Genomic DNA, 23,603 nt, shown 5'->3' on the forward strand with positions numbered 1-23,603 from the left:
CTGAACATAAGTTAATGCCATTGTATTGTCTGGAAACTTTGTCACTGTCTTCCCTACTATTATTGGTTCATGATATTGAAGAGATTTGCATATAGCTAGTAGCTCAAGGCAACTGATAATGCAGCTTTGACTCTTGTGAGGTCCATTTTCCTGAGAGATGCAAATGATTAAGAGTAGCTGCCCATCCTTCCAGTGAAGACTCTACAGACAGAAATAGATCTCTGATTTTCCCCATGAACTAGAAGGAAGTTTCCTTTTGCCTCAACTTTAAACTTGAATGGCAAACACTGAAACATTTTTTCATGAGTCAGACCATTATACAAACACACTCCTCACAATGATCATTTAAATCACAGGGTTGCCCTTGACACAAGACACATAGATAATACAGATCATGATGCCAAGAAAAAATTCCCTTGAACTCTCCATGCAGTAATTGCAAACAAATTCAAAGGAAGACATCTTAACACACAGTAATTTCTAAACAATCTGGAGAGAGTCTTATTTAAACCATGACAAGAGCGAAATTATAAGAATAAAGAGAGACTGGCGTATCAGCCCTGGACCTCTTACCACTTAACACTAAAATGTTCCATTACTTTCCTATATGCATGTATCCATTGAAGTGACTACTGTATATATGCATGTATCTATTAAAGTGAAAAAATTGAAAAAATTTCAAATTATGAAAAATTTTAAAGGTAAATGTCAATTAATAAGACCTCTAGAGATTAAGCAAAATGAACATCAGGGGAGGCTCATAGAAATAATAGGATATTCCTAAATGCTTGTCTCGTGTGTTCTACAAGTGAGAAAGGAAAAATTCTTTTGAATATTTATATATACAAGATATATAAATCACCTGTGTACAGTAGAAAAGAAGATGTTTGTTTAAGAAATGGGTTCTCTCCTGAATATAAAAAGAAAGTACAACAGGGATCCTTAACTGTAACAGAAAATTTGAAATAGCCCTGATAAAAATACCCAAGGTAGGATAGTGTGGGTATCAAATATGACAACTGTCAATATATACAAGTATAAAAACTCTAAAATACTGAATATAAGGTCCCCAGTACCAAGGCTAATATTGATAATGACTTCTAGATAACAAGAATCTACTATTACACATCTAGTGATTGTTTGGATTTATTTTTTAGGTTTTTATGCATATTTATGAGATACTGTACTATTTTAACTGATTATCTATCAGTGTGTATATTGCATTTCTATTAAGACTCCCAATGACCAGGAATCCAATGCTGGAACTACTTTTTACTAGTTTCTGCAGAAAGCAATATCGTTGTATACCATAACTATTCAAGAGAGTTTCAGCAATCAATATTATGGTCGAGAACTATAACCTATGATTTGATCATGAATAAATTCATTGTAACATAAAATAGGAATTGTTCAAGTTTTGTGTTCTTAATATTTTACTTTCAGAAGAATGGCAAGTCAACAGAAATATCAAATGAAGTAAATAATTATGTTAAAGTTACTACCTAATATTTTTAGAGATTGTGTTTATTTTACATGTGTGTGTTATAAAAAATATATATACAAATTCTTCATATCGAATAAACTATTAAGATACCTTATACCCATAAAACCTCTATCCAGTCGCACTCTTCAAAAGTGAAAAAGCACTCCTCCAGCTACCTCCAAGACACATTCAGTGATCAGCCTCTACCGTCATTCAGTTGTTCCACACCCAGACAATTGAATGAGTTTGGGAATGGGAGGAAGAAATGTCCCCTTATGATTAATGGGTTTGTAAATAAAAAAAAAAAATTCTACATATCCTGTACTTTACTTGTTTGTCAAACTTATTAAATTCTATTATGAATGGATAACTACTGAGGAGAGAGCTAGATACATGAATCCAAGGATGAACAACATAAGGTCCAGAAGTCGGGTCATTACCCAAGTACATTTGAGGGTCTAAGGCCACCATAGGAATTCTGACAAATTATTGTCATCAATATTCCTTAGGCAAATATATTCACCAAGCTGAGGTCTTGCTATTACAGGAACATCTCCGGAGTGCCATAGAAAAAAATAAGAGATAGGCATATCAGGTAATTCATTGTCTACCCTTTAAACAACTTGTCCAACTTTGACCACTAGTCCCAAGGAGAGAACATCCAGGGATCTAAGAGATGAGACTCCATGAAAGAATTGAGTGAAGGTGAATTGATTTCTCCAAAATTGTGCCTCATGTGTGACATACTTTAATTATATGTTGAAGTCCCTCAAAGTTGAAAATTCCACTGATCTCATGAACTTCAATCTTGAAGTCTGCCAGGTCCTGCTTTGATTGTCCTATGTAGGCCTTAGCGATCACTTGTCTGAGTCAGAAGAGGATTTCTGGAGACCAGAGCTCTTTTGGCCTCATATTGAGGAAAATTTAAAGGGCAAAGTGCGAGACCTACCATTCTTTTGGAGGTATATCTTTCAACGATCTTCTAAGAGTAATATAACGAGTCCCTCTCTTCTGCTGCAGGCAGGGATGGTGTTATATTAAAATGGAAAAATCTTGATGTTAAAAGGGCTTGTCAGATTTTCACCCCAAAGTCCTGAGGAAAGGAAAGACCAATCTAGGACCAGCCTTTCATGAGAGATATGATGTCTGATATCATATAAAGCTTGCTTACACATTTTGAGGAGGCCAAGACTACCTTGTCATGTCCTGGATGGAAGTTTAATAGAAAAAACCTCATAGGGGAAGCTAGAGAGGCTCAATTGAACCAAGGCTAGATTCTAATCGTGGGGCTTAAATCTAGCCTTTAGATAGACATGATTGACTGCAGTGCTTCAACAAGTCTGAGAGGTCTATTGTTGCCCGAGTCAAATCTGCTACCATAAATACTTGAGCGAGGGCCAACCTGTATTTCTTTACTTCTGGGAGAGATGGACTGTTTAGTAAGCCCTAAGAAGATGAAGTTTGCAGTTAGAAAAATATAGGTTTCGAGTAAAGAATTGTCTCTTGTTACATAAAGCAGTAAACAAAACCCACGTTCCCCTACATAGATTTGTTGTTGATATCTTGTAAGGTGTAATGATGATGGAATCGCTCTCTTCTAAGAGCCTCTTAGAGCCAGTTTTTAAAACACTGATTGCATTCCCAACCTCAAGTTGCTTCTTTTGACATAAATTAAACACAAGATGGGAACCATGTCCATGGAGAACACAAACCAGCTAAAGAATTTTCCTGATAGTCAAAGATGTAATGAGGCATTTCAAAGATAATTATATGCTCCTCAGGTTACAACACAAAGGATCACCCCACTGGTCCAGTCTTACTCAACCTACCACACAATAGCAAAGGCAGTGCAAGAACAATAAACCAGAACTTAAGTGTAAAACTGAAAGGTAGCCACACACCAGGTAATTTCTTACACATTTACAAACACACAAAGACTTAACATGGAAACAGAAAGGAAGAAAATGAGTTAATTAATCTTAGCATGAGATGGTTCGCACAAAGCAAGGTTGGTGACCATATGTTCTTGAAGAGCAGAGCTAAGCTGCTGATACTGTGGAGTCTCACAACAGAAAGGGGGTAGAAGTAGCACATTGAATACGTCGGGCCAGGTAAAGCAGGGGTGTTCAATTTACATTATTTGGTGGGACTGGAGAGCCCTTTCACAGCAGATAAGGAATCTTGCAACAAATGGGTTTTAAAGAACAAAATGAATTTATCCTTTCAATATATAAAACATAAAAATGTTTAGAAAAAATATTAAGCAGAAAAGAGTAAAAAAATTGAATGAAGGTAATTTCACAACTATCAAATGGCAAAAGAGTGCAGTGTTATAAAATGTATACTGTACATGTTATTCTTCAAAGCAAACTTTTTTTCAGATCTAAACAAAGACATATAACAAAAAGAAATTAATAACACAACATACTTCATTATAACTATTGTTAAATTTCTTATTCTGCAAGCTGTTACTCTAACAAATACAATATACCACTAACACCAATAGTATAATAATAAAATCTTGATTATATGAAAAAAAATTGTCCCAACTAATCCACTCTGTATTTCCTCTATACAGTTCTCTAATTTACTGCTAATTGGACAGCTCTACCACAGATATTTTTCAAAAGCATATACCTGTACTGTATTAAACTGAGGCAATGGTATGGTACCAATCCATATATAAAGAAGCTTAGATGAATAATATTTTTCCTTACAAAACATGCAAAAGTAATTTAAAAATAAAGAGCAAAGTTAGATTTATTGTGAAAAGGCAAGCTAAGAAATGAAAATCAGTGCAAGCAATACAGCCAGTTATTCAATAACAACCATCATAAACAACCATGTTGAAATGGGTTAAGAGTTATCTCTTTTAAAATCACATCTACTGCAATACAAAAAGTACCATCGCCTACCTTCCTCTCAACTGTGTTTGCCTTGTCGCCCTCGGATGCTCCATTGTCAGAAGTTTCCGTGTCCGATATCTCTGGGTCGAATGTGCTGAGACTGGGTTTGCGAGGAGGCTGCTAAACAGGCAAGGGGGGATGCGAGCATATGAGCAGTGCGAGTGGGAAGTGGGCGTAACAATAATAACACCAATGGGAGAGGCATGTGTAAACAAATATGCAAAATTGGACTATATACATGTTTGATGGGTAGGGTTCCTCTACAGCAGCATTAGCTCACAGATACAAAGTAATCATCGATATTAAAAAAATATGTAATAAATTCTTTAAAACTAAGCAGCTTATCCATATAACTTTTAGCCAATCAAAGATCCTATAATAAACTTAAAAATTATTAAAGTAACACGGTAGTATTTTTTCACAAGTATAATTTTCTCATATTCTGATTAAACCTTGATATAGGTTTAAAACCTCAAAAAGTCACTAAGAAATAATAAAAACGACCATCACTGAATATGAGGCTTTAACCAAAATACATAAAATACTGCACAATAAACAGAAATAACTTTTCAGTCATGCTTCAGTGTATTATTTCTATAAAACTCCCCTGATGTTCATATCCCTTCTCTCTCGAAGTTGTTTAAAAGTCGACGTCTATCCCTAAAATACAAATTTCCAATTTTCTTTTCTTGTAAAATGCCTCCCCACCAGGTAAGTATCAAGTCAGTCTAAAGATTAATAGCAGCCATCTAAGCTTAGGTGTATCCTAGTTCCTTCGTCATTCAGTTCTCTTCAGGTTTACCAGTGCCGGACACTTTCATTTCTCTTTACTATCTGCGATCCAGATTGGGTTTAACTTTGTGATTTTAGGATATTTAATCTTTGAATAGATGTCTTCTGGGATTTTTATGAGTGCTGGTGAGAGTGGTTCAAGCAGCTTTATGAAGGTGTGAGGGCCACAGAATTGAGTTTTATTTTATTGTTTTGAGGAATGTTGTTTGCTAACAGTTCTTCTTTTTAAGATTTATGTTGAGCTGACAGCTTACCGGTTCAACTGTCTAAAACTTAAACACAGTATTTTCATGAAAAATTACCGTACCAACCATTTACCATTTTTATATATGTCACCAATCAAAAATCGTTTATCCTATTAGTATTTTACTATCTTGAGATATCTTTTCTGTTGCTTTGGATACATAGTACTTTATTAAATTTCACCACGATGCCCTGCAACATCCATGAGGCCACTTTTCGAACTGTTCATTTTCTTTTGTTTCATTATCAGTTACCAAAAGCTTTGTTCTGCTGTAACTAATTTTCACTACCTTCATTTTTCACTCTTCCATCTTTCCATGTTCTTTGACCCTTTTGTCTAAACTGGCCATATATACCAGGTCACTTGCACATAGCAGCTCTCACTCTCTCCCTTTCTGGATTTCTATGTACCTTTAGCACTCAATATGATGAGCTATGAGGGATTTTGTAATGCTCCTTGATGTTTATCACACTTTTCTGGTATATCCACCAGCCTATTGTTCTAGATCCTGTGCTACAATAATGTAACAAAACTGATTTTAATGAGTTTTTCCAGTCCCATTGTATATTTTTGTTCAATTAATAGCACAAATATTTGAAAATCATACAACCATATACCTGTCAAGATAACTAACAGTAAAACATGATTGCTATACCAATGTAACCAAACACTTCAAGTGCTCAAATTTCCCCCAATAACCAAAGTGAGGAAAACGACACCATGGTCAGCTCTACACTTTGTGTAACTCTGCCAGGCTAAGCAAAAATTTGACTGATAGGTTACATGGAAAATGTACTAGCTCATTCACAGGAAGATATTTTCTATACAATGTCCCATCTGCATACAAACACACAAAAAGAGAGGTCACAGCAGCCAAAATAATCCCTTGCTAGTTGTAAGAAAAGGGCATAAAATTCAATTAAGCTTGTATTAATTGACATTTCTTCTGAAAGTGATGACTATTGAATGAGTTTGTAAAACAAAATCAAGGTAGGATTTAATATCGAAACTAATAAGATTGTTTAAATCTGATTAAACTCAACTCCTGCTCATTTATTACAGAGCCTGTGGGAATATGACGCCTTCAATAAGTTGGACAGTTGTGGAACAGAGAAGGGAAAAGTTGTACATTCTAGAGATATATCAAGAGTAGTAGTTATATAATAGGAAAAAGCTCAGAGGTTATCTAACTGAATTGAGATAGTATAAAACAAATCTATGAGCTCAATAACTGGTAAAGATGAAAGCATTACATTCTATCCTCCGAAAGATAAGAGGTTTGGTAATATTCATGGAACATGGAAAAAATCCATACATGAATAAACATATCACTCTAAATGGAAATTGAAAATAATACTTCATGGAAGGATGGACAATTTCCATTAATAACTAGGATGCAAGTACCTTCTAAAGAGCATATAATGCTATGGGAAGAATAGCCAGCTCATGATGAAATTCTTTTAAATTGTATGACTATGTACCCTTGTGTTAAAAACACTGATGTTTATCAAAGGTGTTCTACCACCAAAACCCATCTTAATTCCTGGTCAGTTGATAATACTGAGAGACAAACAGTCTTTAAAGAAAGAACTAACTTGCACTGCCAACCCCAACTCTATCAAGTTTTGTCAGCCCAAGTTGGGAATTTAAGGGGATGATATCACACAAAAAAAAACACTGTATTAAGAATAAATGTTTATGAAACATAATACCTCCCAGCATAATCTTGACCTTTATATCCTTAAAAAATGTTGAATCCCACCATTCATCAATGATATATATGAAGTTTTAAGTCTTTATCTTCTAATATATTAACCCTTTTACCCCCAAAGGACGTACTGGTACGTTTCACAAAAGCCATCCCTTTACCCCCATGGACGTACCGGTACGTCCTTGCAAAAAAATGCTATAAAATTTATTTTTTTCATATTTTTCATAATTTTTTGAGAAAATTCAGACATTTTCCAAGAGAATGAGACCAACCTGACCTCTCTATGACAAAAATTAAGGCTGTTAGAGCAATTTAAAAGAAATATACACCAAAATGTGCTGGGAAAAAAGTAACCCCTTGGGGGTTAAGGGTTGGAAATTTCCAAAAAGCCTGGGGGTAAAAGGGTTAAAATTGGGTTTCTTGAAATACTTGAATCCTATTGGATGAACATATAAATGCTCAAACAAACAGGCAGATGGGCAGGGACAGATATAATTATAAGCCCCTCGATGGTAAACCATGAGTTAAAAATTTCCTATTTGAAAAGTGGTTTGACATAACCTTTTGGTGAGTATGCTATTTAAAAAAAATTGCCACATGATTTGAGCAAACTAGAAAATAAATGGTTTAAATGTGTCAACTTTCATGGTCTATAAAGAAACAAGAAAAAATAAATTCTAAACAAGTTAAGATTCTTAGAATTAAATTGCCATTGAGGATTAAAGAAAGAATTTATAAATTTGGGCCTTAAGGCCTGGCACTGGGGCATAGGAATCCATTCAGCATCTACGTGTAACTGGGAAAGCCCGTTTTGTAATATGAAGTAAAAGTTAAGATGTTGGACCACAAGATGAAAGAAAGGGGGTTCAAAATATTTTATTTTGATTGTTAGTTGCTTCTCTTGTAGTTTGTTTATTTCCTTGTTTCCTTTCTTCATTTTGGCTATTTTCCCCCTGTTGGAGCCCTTGAGCTTGTAGCATCTTACTTTTCCAACTAGGGTTATAGCTTATCTTGTAATAATAATAATAATAATAATAATAATAATAATAATAATAATAATAATAATAATAATAATAATAATAATAATAGCAAAAGGATAAAAAGTACAATGCAACTAGGGTCAAAGGGATGCTGCAAAGTCCCTTGAGTAATGGATAGAAAAGTGCGCTGATGGAACAACACAACCAAACCAACTGCGTATTGATATAATCTATCATAAGTCTATTTGAAATGCAGTCTCTATGTTACCATGATGCTGTCTTATGACATTCAAAGTTCCTAATCAAATTAGAAAAAATATTTGCAATATTTTTAAATGACAGTTTCCCTATAATCTTTTTAATAACTCAGACAAGAATCAAATGTCCTTCATTGTTTAAAAAAAGCTTGACAACATAAAGAAAAATATTAGGTAGCATTAAATTATAAAAAAATATATGGATAAGCTGCTCAGAGTATGTCAATACAATAAAAGATTTGGATATTCAAATAAATATTTATATAACAAGAAATGCTCTTGGTAAAAGATCATTAAATGTTTTAACCTACTTGTGCAGTACATCAAAAGGGATTTAGTCATCTTTTGGTAAAATGACAAAGCAGATATATCAACTTTTAAATAGTAGATTGGAATGTTAGGAATGGGTATATAGAAGCAAATTAGCTAGTATGATATAGCCAGCTACAAAAAAAGGTGTACAGAATTAGTATTCCATGAATGGATACTGATATATATTATTGAACATTATATTTTTTATACAAACATAAAATTAAACAAATCATCAAAGAGCAAAATTAAAATAGTTATGATTTACACTAGTTGATTTAATTTTTGCTTTTCACATTGTTAGAGGGAAAATGAGGAAAATCTTCCACTGAATGTGGTCCAAGTCAGCATATTTATTCACCAGTTAACAGTCTACCCTGAACAAAATGTGCAAATATTCATTTTTATAAACTTGAATCACTACCCAGGAGGTGTGGCAATGCTTCACAGGCTTAATTGGACAGCATTTAAGTTTTAAAAAACTGTTACCTTGCAAACATCTTTAACAGCAAACTACTATAAGAATACAGTATCAAAATTATCAATACCTGTAAACCCCCTTAAAGCAAACTAATGATTCTGTTTAAAGAGTTAAATAAAGAATAAACTATTTCTTAAACAACTTAAAAGCCTAATAAACTTTTCAATAAAATTCCAAGTCTGATTTGCAGTCATGAATAATTGAAATAGAATATAAACTTTGACCATTTGGAGTCTCAAAGAAATGGTCCATGCAGAAAATTGTGCGCAATGCTAATTTTAAACTAATTCCAGTGTTCTCTAACACAATAGAGTACATATCTATATAAAAGTGCAAAAACAGATATATAAATAACTGTTCTTATAAAAAAAAATGTACAATGAATCATTTTTCAAATAGAATTAAAAGGGAACTTACACATTCAACACACCCTATAATAGTCTTATTAGGGAGTAGCTCAGAATTAAATCTAATAAAACCCAGATATCTGTCAAATATCTCTAAATAATCAATTACCGAGGAAAATGTCACAGATTGAAGCAATATGGTTAAAAGAATGTTTTTGTCTGTCCATCTGTATGTTTGTCTTCCTCGCAATGAAATCTAAATTGTGAATTGTGTGCAGATTCCTATAGTAAATAAAACTAACGCAACTGTTATTCATTAACATTCATACCAACTTGCTCATCTAAAAGATGAGAGTTTGATTTAGCACACAGAAAACAGTAAACCAGTGGCCATTTTCTTAGCAACTGAAGACTATACTGAAAACCTAGATATATTATGTACTTAATCTAACAATATTAACATTGCTATCTATTACACTAAAGGTAAGACTGTCTTAGACTACTGCTTATTGTTCTGGCAAATTTAGCTTCATGATGATTGCATATGATGTCTCAAATACACCATTAAAAAAGTATCACTACTTCACATGCATAACTGAATTTTTGTGATCTTATAAAAATCATATAATCCATGCTATTTCTTTTATAAAAAAACTAACAATGTAAGCAAAGTAACTTCAGAAATATCTCTATACAATATCGTAAGAAAACAATATCAATTCTTCAACATTAAATACTGCATCTATAGTGCCAATGAATTATGCCTATGAAATATATACTTCTATATCTTTTTCCTTTTATACAAGAACACTGATGACCCATATATCACTCTTTCATATTCACTGACTATCTAATACTTCGAATCTAATGTTTATCTAGCAGATATACCTATAATTTTCAAATTGAGTAAACCGTATGTAGTGCTGCAAACTAACACTCGTAGCCTTTACCATTTACGGTAAGTTAATACCAAAGGACCAACACAATAAAATAAGTTTAATGTGTAGTTTACCACCTATCACCTCAGCCTAAACTAGCTTTACTTGGTCAAGAAGCTAGTCTTTTCTAGTTGAACTGAGTGCACACAAATCCTAATCCACAATAATAATTATGACAACTGTTCATAATACAGATTCTTATCTACAGCTCTAAACTTTCTATGGAAAACATGAAGAAATGAAGCATAAAGCAGATTTAACTTGCATAAAGTTTTTTTTAATCATGGTTAAAAACTTGAAACTTTAGTAAATCTCTACCTTCATCCAGATATAAATACAGTATTAGTAACTACTTCAAAAACCCTAATGCATACCCTAAATTTTTATTATATATTGTAACGAATGAACATACAATCTGCTAAAGCATGTCAATAAAAAATTAATAAAAAAAAAAAAAAAAAAAAAAAAGATGCCAACATACATCTCCAAGGTAGTGGTGTAAAAATCTTTTGTTTTTTATAGACTTTAATAATTCAGGTTAAATTATGTTCAGGCTAGTGTGAACATTAACATGCTAACTAAATACTGTATAAGCATCTACAATACAAAAGTTTAAGTCAAATATAACTATGATAGAATGCTACAAAAAACTATTGCATTAAACTCAACTCATTAAGAGTAGAAAAGATTGAAACGGGCAAAAGAATGGCAGTGTAATTTGATATTATAGATTTTGCTTCTTCAGTCTTAAAAGCACTTGAAATTTAACTAATAATGCTCAAGCATATGCTTTGGGGGTAATGTAAGCATACTCTACAATACCAAATCACTCTGTATGAAATAAAAAAGTTTGTCAATAAAACAGAATCTACAAAGAAAATTACTTCGTGCAATGTAACTGTTATGGTAACATTCAAAAGTGCAATGTGTGCATATCAGACATCAGAGTGCATGTGATTAAGCAGTCTACTCAGTTTCACAATAATATGATTCTGGGGTTACAGAATACACACACATCAGTAGGCATATCTAAGTTATTTTACAAGAAGATATACATACGAATGTACAATGTAATTTTACTTACAACATACACAATTATTATAATACAACTATGTCTACTACTTTAATAAATATAGGTCTTAGAAGAAGGAGTGCTATTTTGTTTCTTGAATAACTTTCAGTTACCTCATCAGACAAGATAAAGCTGCTTTATAAACAGAATAAATCTATATCAATACATCCATTGAATATAGCATTGCACATGTTGTCTTCAGGATAGCAACAATATGCAGTATAACCTATGCCATCAAATAAACTTTAATGCAAAAACTGTCCTTTCTACTGCAAAAATTACTCGGTGACAAAACTTTTTCTTTGGTTAAATTCAAATTAAACTAACAGCCCAAACACCTTTTAGTTTAGATGATGTGCTTGTACAACAAAGTAGTTTGCTTTCTTCTTAGTATTAATTTTCATATCAGTTAACAAAGTCATATGAATGTGTCATTGCATTTCCAGTTAAATCAGTCAAATTCCATAACAATTAATTTAAGGTTACCCTATTTATAATCAAATGGTAGTTATTTTTTTCCTAATTTCAGCAGCTTTACTTTATCTAGTGTTGGTTATACTGTACAATTCTTAGGCTATTTACATTGAAATAAAAAATCCTTAATATACAGTAGGTAGTATATGAGAGAGAGAGAGAGAGAGAGAGAGAGAGAGAGAGAGAGAGAGAGAGAGAGAGAGAGAGAGAGAGAGAGAGAGAGAGAGAGAATCTTCAGAAAAAATTCTAGTGATGAAATTGTCTAAAAAAAATGGCTACACGATGTACTTACTGTAAATATAGAAGTGTTATTAATACATTAGATAATTTTTACAAGTTATTACACTGCTTGTATTTGATCAAAAGTAATCTTACTATATCAGTCAACCTTACCTTTGCAAGTGCAGACTGAGCACTCTGTTGAAGGTCTAAATATGCTGGCTGCACGCTAATGTCTGTTGGAACTTCCACAGGCAAACCAGCTTTTTTCTGCGCATTTTTCAGTTCTTCTTCCAAATTGATAACCTGAAAAATCTCTAATAGTCACTTCTAAATATTTCACAAATAACTGAATGTGGTCATTTGTGAAATACGTTGGGATGTCGTTTACTCAAAAAAGTAGTGTAACTGCATTCAAATATATTGAAATGCATATTTTTGTATTTAGTAACTGCAAAGCAAGTCCTTTACAGTAACTTCCAACACTTTTATGTCAAAAGTAATAGGGATTGGTCAATAAAGAAAATCTACACACTAACTGGATAGGACTTATCACTGACAAATCTTGCTTCAAGAATGAAGCAGTTTATCTTGAGAAATTTCTTGTACATGTTCTATATCCTCTAAATCTCTCTTTTCTAACTTTCGTAAATCATTCCTATGATAAATTTGTAATGCTCACAAAATATCTTAGAAAGTATAAGTGACACTACAGAAATTCAAATAAAATGTGTACAGTACCTGTATATTCAAACTATAAATATTCAGACACTGACTGTGAACAGTTAAACATGAGAAGTATTACAGTAAATAAGAATTTGTAAATGGTCATCATAAAATAGCGAATGAGTAACTTATGGAGAAGTGCTTAGGGTAATTGTACTTTCAGCTATTTACCTATTATCAGAAAAATAAGATGAAAGACATAAAAAGAGGAATTAACATTTATATGAAAAAACAAACTACTAAAAGAATTTCTTTTTATGCTCGACTGACGAATCATACTGCTTCTATCTGGAAGCTCAGTCTGATTGATATTTACCCTTAAAACTGAACAATTTCCCATTTTCTATACTTTCAATAAACTTATGCCTCCTGTAAAGTAATGAGATATCATGTATCGGCCCCTTCCGAAACACAGCAATATACAGTATCTAATTTGAGAATTAAACTTCTTATTATTATGAACTACAGTCTAGTTCTTAACTGAATACAAAGAATCCAATATAATATTTAGGTCTTTTCATAGCCTGACTTGTAAGTACAATAAAAACATGAGCGTTAGAAATGACCCCAGTAAAATAAACCTATGATGAGCTAGTGACTGAGGTTTTAAGCAAATGAAAATTCACTGTTATACAGAGTGATCACATGACGCAACCAACCAGCTGAGCTGATACATCACTAATAACAATAAAATTTAAGAGCATTTACAATAGGAAAAGCCATCTCACAAATTATAACTGTGCACCGGTAAAGCTTTTACGTTTTAAACTAAACTATTGCCATTCTTTGCTCGTAACCGCTGAGGAAAGTAATATTAAGTCAAAATGATATTCCTTACAAGAGGAGTGATATAAGGACTCAGCTACCAAACTCGGTCTTCTGCCTCATGATATAGATGCCATACAGAGCGACTAAGTGTGAGGATATGCAAGGGTTAAGCTGCAGAGGATTTGAAACAAAACTTGAGAATCTAACGGAAAGAATTTGACTCTGTAAGGCGCAGTGAATATTCAGAACCCTTACTAAAGGAACACTTTATAATTATGACCACTAGATGCAACTATTGAAGTTAGATCACAGTAAGCAACTGGGCAGGCAAGTTTGGACTTACCTGCCACAAGAGAAAGCTTACTGGATTTTGAGAATATCAGAATTAAATAAGTTAAAACCTTAAAAGGTTCATCAATAACTTGGCTGGTAAGCAAATATTGGCTTGTCATATCATTATCAACTCCTCAAAAGCAACCATTCTTTCCAAATCCCTTGAACTAAATATTACTTTCCTCAGTTGTTACGAGCAAAGAATGATAATACTTTTGTTTAAAACGTAAAAGCTTTACCGGTGCACAGTTTAAATTCTCCAGTGCCATAAACACTAAAACATATTTCTTGAGAGGAACTGTGAGATAACTTAATCGTCACAGCAGTAATTAAAAACCCAGTGTTTTCCCTGTGCAGAAATGTTAATCTATCAAGCAGTTAGGTTAATCTAAAATGCATTAACACATCCAAATTTACGGCAGATGCAATGTAGAAATTGAAGAATGGGTAATTTCTAGCATGCTATTTACCTTTAACCATTAGATGGTCTCATTACTTTAATGGAACATGTCTCTTTTGAAAGGAAAGAACATGAGAAAACACAATAAATTTTTGCAGTAAACATCAATAAGACAATCTTTTGAAGAGGCAGTAATATGAACATCAGGGGAGGCTCATAGAAAAAATAATTTTATAATAATTAGTTTATGTATCTGTAAAATACAATTAATTAATTACAGACACATAAAATATGTTCATTGTTAATACAAAAATTACACTTGATTAAATTCTTAAATAAAAAATGTATCATTTAACACTGACAATGGTTGATTAGGAATCAGCATAAAATAAAAATAAAATTAAAATAGCGAAGAGGAAAGAATTCTTGACAAACTTTCAATGCTTGCTAGAATGATAACATACCCTGTCTTTGAGTGCCTTTACAAGTGCATTATAGTGAGAGTCCTTATCTTCTAGTTGTGTGATGTGGTATTCTTCACGATGTAAGAAGTCTCTTTCCCGACTCTGGTACTCTGAAAACAAATTATAACAAATATATAAGTATGGAAAACAAAATCATCACTAGCTTTAAAATCAAGATATAATTACAAAATAAAACCAAAATGCCGACTGGTTCAGCACCTTTTTACTCGTTTAACTAATCAAGTGAAGACTATGTATATCATCACTCTATAATACATATAAATATCAGAAGAGTTTTTTCCTATTATCCTTTTACTGCACATTAACCTTAAAATACATATAATTTTTTTCTCATTTCTTTCTTGATACAAAACCATCGCTTACACTGGGCTACATTAATAGTCTTCATAAATTCTACAAGATTCCATTCCCAATCCAAAAGAAGAAAAGGCCCACTGCCATGTTAACTATAAAAGTGAGCAACTGATGGGAAGAGAAGGCAGGATATTTGATATAAACAATCGGTATGAATAAACAAAAAAAATGTTAGCTTAATAAGTTGTTTTAGTCTCACATAAAAATCTTTATTCATATTAGCACTAATCACAATAATCATAATACCAATAAGTACAAAAGAAAGGAAAATCAAAGAAATTGCAGTTAACCTTTGCCATATTACTAAGGCCATGGATCAACAGATGGCGCTAATCAATCACGAGAGAGCCACTTTCTTGTTTACATTTACAGAGTATTGTATCAAGGATGTTTACCCACATGAGTAAAATGAGTCACCAATAAAATTCTAATTAGTATAAAACAAAGAACTACTTGGAAAGATAAATTTATTTCTACAAACTTCCTCTGTTTATATTGCGTTTTCTCTAGAAGTTTAGACTAATCGACGTTTACTAGTACTTGAAAAATTTTACAGTTTTCCATTTTTTTCCCCTTCAATAAATACATGCCCTTATAAATGGAATGCAATACTCTAGCAGTTAGTAAGAAGCCCAAAACTGACATACCAGATTATCTTTGTTCCTTCAGTTTTTCTGTCGTCATGGTTTAGTTCTGACATTCTCCATTACTGTTCATTAATATGCATGTAGTGTTCAAGGGAATTGTTTCTAGGAGATTATGATCCACAGTCCCTTGGTCACAGTGAATTGTGCCGGGGGCAACACTGTGATTTAAATACCCGTTGTGAGGAGTGCATTTGCCTTATGGTCCCTCTCATGGAAAAGTATTTTAATGGTTGCTGATCAAGTTAACAGTTCAGAGCACAATAGGGAACTTGCCTATACCCCAATCCATGGGTGTTAGCTATGGTCAAAGAAGAGTACCGGGTTACACTAACTTCCAATCCTCCCTTGCTAAAGAAACCAGTTCTATATTCAAGCTATCTTACCAACACAGCAACAGCTCAGATGCTATAACTACAACTTGTGAAAATCTAGTTTAAGAAGTGATAGAAGAGATCATAAACCCCTCTCTAGGGTTTTACAACAGGTTATTCCTAGTCCTCAAAAGCTCAGAAGGTTGATGGCCAGTTGTAGACGTTTCATTTCTCAGTAAGTTCGCAGTACTAACAGTTTTTGATGGGAACACCATCAATTAAGACCACTTGGATGCATATTTTCACATTCCGATTCATCTCAATTCGAGAAAATACCTTCGTTTTGTCAATGAGTCAAAGGTTTATCAATTCAAGTCAGCATCTCAGGTATTCACCACAATGATGATTAGGTAGAATTGATTAAGGTTTCTGGGACTAATAGTTCTTTTGTACCTGGATGATGACTAATTTTAAGCGATTCATTGAAGAATTAAGAGTTCAATAAGTATGACTACTTAGGTTGGTGAATTGGTTGGGGGTCCTGGTCAATTTTAAGAAATCCCTTTTAGCATCGAGTCAGCAGATTCTATATTTTGGAATGATAATGGGAGTTCATTTTTAGGATTTCCAGTCTGTAAAGAGGATTCAGTCCTTTCTTCTTTTGCTGCAAAAGTTCAAATCATCAAAGCCGATGTTGGTTTGGATGTGGAAGAGGTTTCTAGGAACCATGGCCTTCTTAGAGATTTGTCTTACTAAGCCGCTTGAAGATGAGTGTTTTCCAATTCTATCTCAATTCACATTGAAACAAGACAACTGATCTAGACACCGTCACTATTCCAAGTAATGAAAAACCACCATCTGCTACTGAGTTGGTGGGACAATCACAGACGATTACTGCAAGGAGTTTTTTTGGATTTAAAAATCCCAGACCTATCTCTGTTTGGAGATGCTTCATATAAATGGTGCAGAGTAACTCTTGATCATTTGCATCTCTCATGGAAATGAACTCTGCAAGAGACAAAACTACACATTAATTGCCTAGATTTACTAGCTACATTCAACTCTCTTCAAGATCTGGGACCACTAGTATTAGGGCTCCAAGATATCCATCGCTTTACTGGACATATTGGATGCATTGTTATCCTGGACGAATCTGAGAGGAATCACTCTACTTCTTCAGTTTATTTTGGGAAAATCAAATATCTGTAGACTAACTAGGCAGGAAGAGTCAGATTTTGCCAAACAAATGGTTTCTGCATCTGTTGATATGTAAAGAGATTTGGAAATAGTGGGATCACCCAAGTTTAGACATGTATGCAACATCACTTGTTAAGGGGATAGATGTTTTTTGTCCACCTGTACTCTATGCCTTGGCTTGGAACATAGATGCCCTGTTACAAGACTAATTTAATCTGGACCTTTACTCATTCCTACTGTTTGCTGTGATTCAGTAGGTGTTAAATAGTTCATGATCTCTGCAAACAGCAGGATGACACTAATAGCATGTATTAATTGAAGAAGAAAATGGAACATTTTTAAATCTTTAAAAATCTTACAGGTAAGTGTTGATTAAACAAAACTTTTACAGAATATGCAATAAGAACATCGGGCGAGCATAAAATAAGAAAATGTATTACCAAAATTCTGTTTTTCTTGCATTTCTCACAAAACAAGGGAAAGTAAAACTGTGGCTTTAGCTTACTATACTGTACTTTATCTTAAAATAACTTACCAAGTCTACTAGAAGAAGATATTACTAGTAATGTTGTAAGCCATAACTTTAAAGCTACTGTTTATAACCCTGATCGATGCACAACGTGCCTACCCTAATCTGGAATACAACACTTGAATGTACATAACCTAGCTTGGTCACTGATCTAGCCTAGACTTGGCAAAGCAGCCGGTTTTTTTTATTATACTTTGTATGACTTGCACTTATAATAATTCTGGCCAACTGTAAATGTGAACTGTTGTTCTTTTAACTGAAAGCAAAAGGCTCCTACTCTATAAAGTATGTGAGATTTCTTTCATGATCAAAACTGTACTTTATCGTTTTCAAATGGCTTGAAGTATATCCCATTAACCCCATGTTATAATGGGATCACTTTCTCATTAATAACATTACAATGTTTTTGAGGAACAAAACTTAACCCTACAGTAATAGTTGTCTGTAGTTCTTTTTCAATAATATATATACTGTAGTATGTAATTTAGATTAAAAATCTCAAATGGATTAAGGCCAAATATATCAAGGGTTATAATCACCCCAAGTGTTTTTATATGTAAAACACTATATTGTACTGAATAAAATTGCATGAGGAGAAAATTACTTTAATCTCATACACAGAATTTTACAATTAAGATGAAATATCTTACCTTTGATAATCTTTTTAGCTTTGTAATACTTTTTCTCCAGTATAATATATTGTCCCTGAGATTGCTCAAGCATATCCTGATAAGTGGACACTTCACTGAGCTTGGATTGTAACTTTTCATTCAGTTCAGCTGCCTTTATTTGGGCTTCATTCAGTTGACTAGAATACTGCACATTTTCCGTTACGATCTTCTCCATCTCCAATAACTGACAAAGAAAATCTTATATTAATTTCATACAGTGTATGAAAATCTGAAATAATTAATGCATCAATTAAATTTAGTACTTACTTTTGATATAAAATCCAAATACCATCTCTATTATAGCAATAACCAAGCATTAAAAGATTATTCATACAAGTGAAAACATTACAACAACGCATGCTGGAAAGATTGAATATTAAGACACTTACCGTCATCTTAAGCTTAGTAATTTCTGCCTCAGCAACAGCATTTTTATACTGGATCTGAGAGAGGACAATACTATAGTTACTAAATACCACTGTAAAATTCAATACTGCATGTGTAACAACATCTATGGAATTGTAAAAGCATGAACTTTTTTCATAGCAGAGATGATAGCAACTATGTCAAATCACAATCTACAATAATCACTTTTCATAATTTCAAGGAATTATCTCAATAAAACATTTACAGTACTTCAAAAGCACAGAGTACACAGCAATAAAAATATCTACCACTTATTTATAGTAGTCAAACAGTAAAAGGCATCAAGGATCTATAACGAATTTATAATAAATTTTGATATATGATTTGAATACAGTTTAGGCTAAAACATGCTACCTATAACTTCAGAGTTTGAATAATGCATTTCACTCTACTGTACGAGACTCCTCAGTCTACAATAATTCTCTAAATATCCATCTACAATGTTACATTAAATACATTTCAGCAACAAACTTCAAATACTGTATATATGAAAAGACTTCTTAACATTTTGCTAAATAATAACTCATGCCTTATAAATTACATACAGTAATTTAGAACAAGTACTTCCTTAACCCCAAACTTACAAGGAGATTACAGTGTTCATACCAACACTTAAATATTAAGAAGTCTGATAAATTCTATGAATTTGATTAACCATTCTTCCAAGATATTAAACATTACCATTTCAAGGTATGGCAATAAATAATTCACCTTGTTCCACTCTAGTAGTTAATATTCATCAGCATCACTAATATTTTCACCTCACTTTTATATAAAATGAGTTCTCGCCACTCTCTTTTGTCTTGAGGATACTCTCCCTAAACTCTCATCTAATACTGTACTGGTCTTCCTTGATGCCCTTTTTAATTAATTTCCTTGATATTCCTATTCATCTCAACCCTGCTACTTCTATATTTACTAAATTCCACACACACACACCCCTAACAACTGTTCTATATCTTATCTTACCATATGTCCAAATCATCAAATTTTTAAAGAATATTTTTATTTTCCAGCTGTTATACTACATATTTCTTTGTTAATCCCTAATTTTTATGATTTCATCTGCTGCATTCTAGCCATGAATCTTATCATTCTATAGTAATACTCAAAATCTTCCTCACTTTTGTCTGACATATTTCTGCTGTATATGGTGATTTGCACCTCCCATTTTCATGTCTATTACAAGAACATTTTTATTCATAAGTATTCTAGCAATTTCATTCCATCATTCCATTTCATACATGATTTGCTGCTCTTTTCTTTACTACTCAAGCAATACCCACTTAATATTCTAATATGGCACGAGAGTAGTGAAAAAGTTATAAATCTTCTAAAACCTTCCCTTCTACCAAAACATGACTTCACTTCTCAATTCAATAATTTTTCCTTTCTTACTACAGCAATATGTCCCAAAATATCATCTAAACCCTTTGAATGAGCATTACAAGAGTACTGATTATCATTTTTTTTTCTATATCTTGCTTATATTCAGCAATATGTTTCATTAACCAGGTACAGATACTTATCAAAATATTCTAACCATCCTCACCTTAATATATAACTGGGTCATCTACATATTTCATATAATTTAAGGAAATGTTTCAGAAACAATTTTCCAACCCTTCATAGCATCATATTCACTTTAGCTACACTTGAAATATTATTCATGTTATTACCATATTTGAGTATTGTATAGCCATAAATTTTCTGCATTCCTGATAGCAATATAAACTAAATAATCTGTTTATAAACATATAAACTGAAATAAGATATCTTGATGAACTTTTATTTCTTGAATTATCTTCGATACAAATACAAGTGATATATATTAGGCCTACTGTATTCTTATTCTTTAAAACTATTCACCAACATGAGATCTCATATGATACAATGCCAAGTTGGAGCCCCTCTTCTTGTCAATTCATAAAACTCAAACACTTTTTAAGCTTAATTCAATGTTAAAAGTTCTTTAAAGTACTGTATATATGAATAGTAAAACCATTTCCATGAAAATCAGGTAACATGATGTACAGCATAAAATACTGTACTACTATGTATGCTAAGGTGGGTAAAAATTGACGACTGCACAAAAGCAGTGGGTTTTATAACCTCCTGACAAAATACCAATCATAGAACCCACAACGCTCGCCTTTCAAATCTGTGAAACAAACCAGTGAGAAATCCAACAAACGATGGGCATGCCAAGTTCAAACTATTTAATGATTCAAGTCATTATAAGTGAAAATCCCTCTCAAGGTCTTTTTCATAGGGCCAAAATAGATCTCCATCCAATAACATACCTCCTTCAGTTTTAGCTTCAGGATAGCAGCATCATTTTCTGGTGAAGTGTCAGATGTATCACCCTCTAAGTCAAAGGATTCGATGGGTGGTGAGACAGCATCAGAAGTAGGGGAAGAGCCCCCTTCTAAGTAAGAAGAATAGTTCTGTGGGACCTCTTCCGAACGTGAGTTTTCTTCTGAAGGTGAGGACATAGGATCAAAGAGGCCATTTCCTGTATGTGGATCATAATCTGGACCGCCCAATGCTCGACGGCGTTCTTCACGCTCACGGTCAGCCTTGAAGGACAACAGTATTCAAATAAATCTCAAGCTCAAAAATAAAATTCCACAGAGATTATCTACCGTACTTACATTCTTATTGTAACACATTTCAACTAACTAAATCCCATTAACTGACAAACTAATGGAAACACACTATATTAAATGGCCTAATAAACTGCCAACTACTGTACAAAGTTTTGAATCTAACTTTTCACTGTAAAAACTTCCCCCACATGCAAAACCATTCATAATTTACAAGATGAATATAAGATAATAAAACGACAATTACAAAAAAAAAACAATATTTCCAATACTCATTCTAAATTTAGACAAAATCAATAAAAAATAAAAATATAAAATATTTTTAGTTGGGGACAGTTTTCTTCAAAAGGGGTTAACTTTATAATCATATATCCTAAAGTCATTCAATTGGAGGAATAAATGAATACTTTTTTAACAAGTGCGAGTTAGAGCTTTAATAATAAATTTTTTATATCTATACTTACCTGAGCATATGTACAAAAGGCATAGCCTACATGACAGCATCTCCCGAGTAATAACGATGCATTAATTTTGAATTAAACTTATTATTTTAATTTGAGTTCATCACTAAATACAAATAACCCACTGCAATTATGAAGACTTCTATAACTAGACTCCTATGCGCGATAGAAATACGAGTGTTAGAAATTGCCTCACTAAAGCAAACCTATGATGAGCTAGTGGCTGAGCCTGTAAGCAAACGAAAACACACTGTCATCCTTGAACGTGATGCAATTAGGAAGGACATAAGGATCCAGGCTACCTACTCGGTCTTCTACCTCGCAATCTACTGTAGATGTCTAAAAAAAAAAAAAAAAAAAAAAAACTAGGGATGCAAAAATACAAGGGTTAAGCTGCAGAAGGACTAAAGTAATTCAAGAGTTTGAGACTCTATGAGGGAAACTCTACTTTGTAAGGACAGTGAAGGAAAACTTTGTAATTATGACTACTGGACCTGATTACGGTATAGTGTAGCAACTGGGCAAGTAAGTCAAGGCTTACCTCCCGAAACAAGAGGCTATATAAAGGATGTTACATAGGTTAAAACCCAAAAAGGTTCATTACTAACTTGTCTGGTAAGCAAGAATTAGCGTGTCATATCCTTATGAACACTGCAAAACACTAACTATTCTCTCTCTGTAATTCCTTTTGAACTGAAAATGACTTTCCTCGGCCGTTATTTGAATTAAATGGTAGTCGTTCTGTTTACAATGAAGAAGCTTTACTACTGTGCAGTGTTTACTCTTCAGTTTTATAAACCATAAGTTGATACAAATTTTCCATGAGAGAAACTGAAATATTGTACTCCTTACAACAGTTATTTAAAACAAGTGCTTTCCTTGTGCAGAAATGTTAATCAATACATCAAGACAGCCATCCCTAACTATGCCTACAATGGTACGTTCATGCCGCATCATGTCAGAATGATAAATGATACGGACTCTACCCTTCACCAACTACAACATGAAACAAGGAGGGAGTGTTGACATGGACCGTTCATGAAAACCCATTCGTGCTTCTTCTAACCACCTGGAGACTAAAATTGCATTCTCAGAACCTAGGATTTTTTAAGATTGTCTCTTATAGGTTCTAATAGAAGTGCAAATATAGACAATCTTATAATTTTCAACTATATTTTTGAGTTTCATGCCTCTTAACTCATCCACATAATGTTTCAAAGTATAAATTTTTTTTGTCCCAATCTTACTTCCTTTCCAACAAAGAAATACAAACTTGGCTTTTGAAAAAGACATGTTGGAAAGCTAGCAAAATGTGTAAGCAAAAATAGTTTTCAGTTTAAAGGTACCCCCAAATTAACATGTACAGCCAGCACTCTCTCATGGCCTCAAGGTGATACATCACTACAAAAAGGAATACAGTAGTGACTAGACTACTGTATTACCTTTGCATACAACTAAAATTCTGCCATGGAGACT

At 33.0% G+C, this 23,603-nt stretch overlaps 1 protein-coding gene across 1 annotated transcript in view; it reads right to left on the reverse strand.

The window, feature by feature from the left end:
• LOC137642411 (uncharacterized) overlaps positions 1 to 23,603 on the reverse strand; it is a 620,767-nt gene that overhangs the window by 46,430 nt on the left and 550,734 nt on the right. The window contains 6 exon segments of the mRNA XM_068374954.1: positions 4,399 to 4,509; positions 12,388 to 12,519; positions 14,905 to 15,014; positions 18,614 to 18,818; positions 19,024 to 19,077; positions 21,364 to 21,639. Coding sequence (XP_068231055.1) covers positions 4,399 to 4,509; positions 12,388 to 12,519; positions 14,905 to 15,014; positions 18,614 to 18,818; positions 19,024 to 19,077; positions 21,364 to 21,639 — 888 coding nt within the window.

This window comes from Palaemon carinicauda, chromosome 6 (assembly GCF_036898095.1).
Source record: "Palaemon carinicauda isolate YSFRI2023 chromosome 6, ASM3689809v2, whole genome shotgun sequence".
In the NCBI taxonomy this organism is placed as follows: Eukaryota; Metazoa; Arthropoda; class Malacostraca; order Decapoda; family Palaemonidae; genus Palaemon; species Palaemon carinicauda.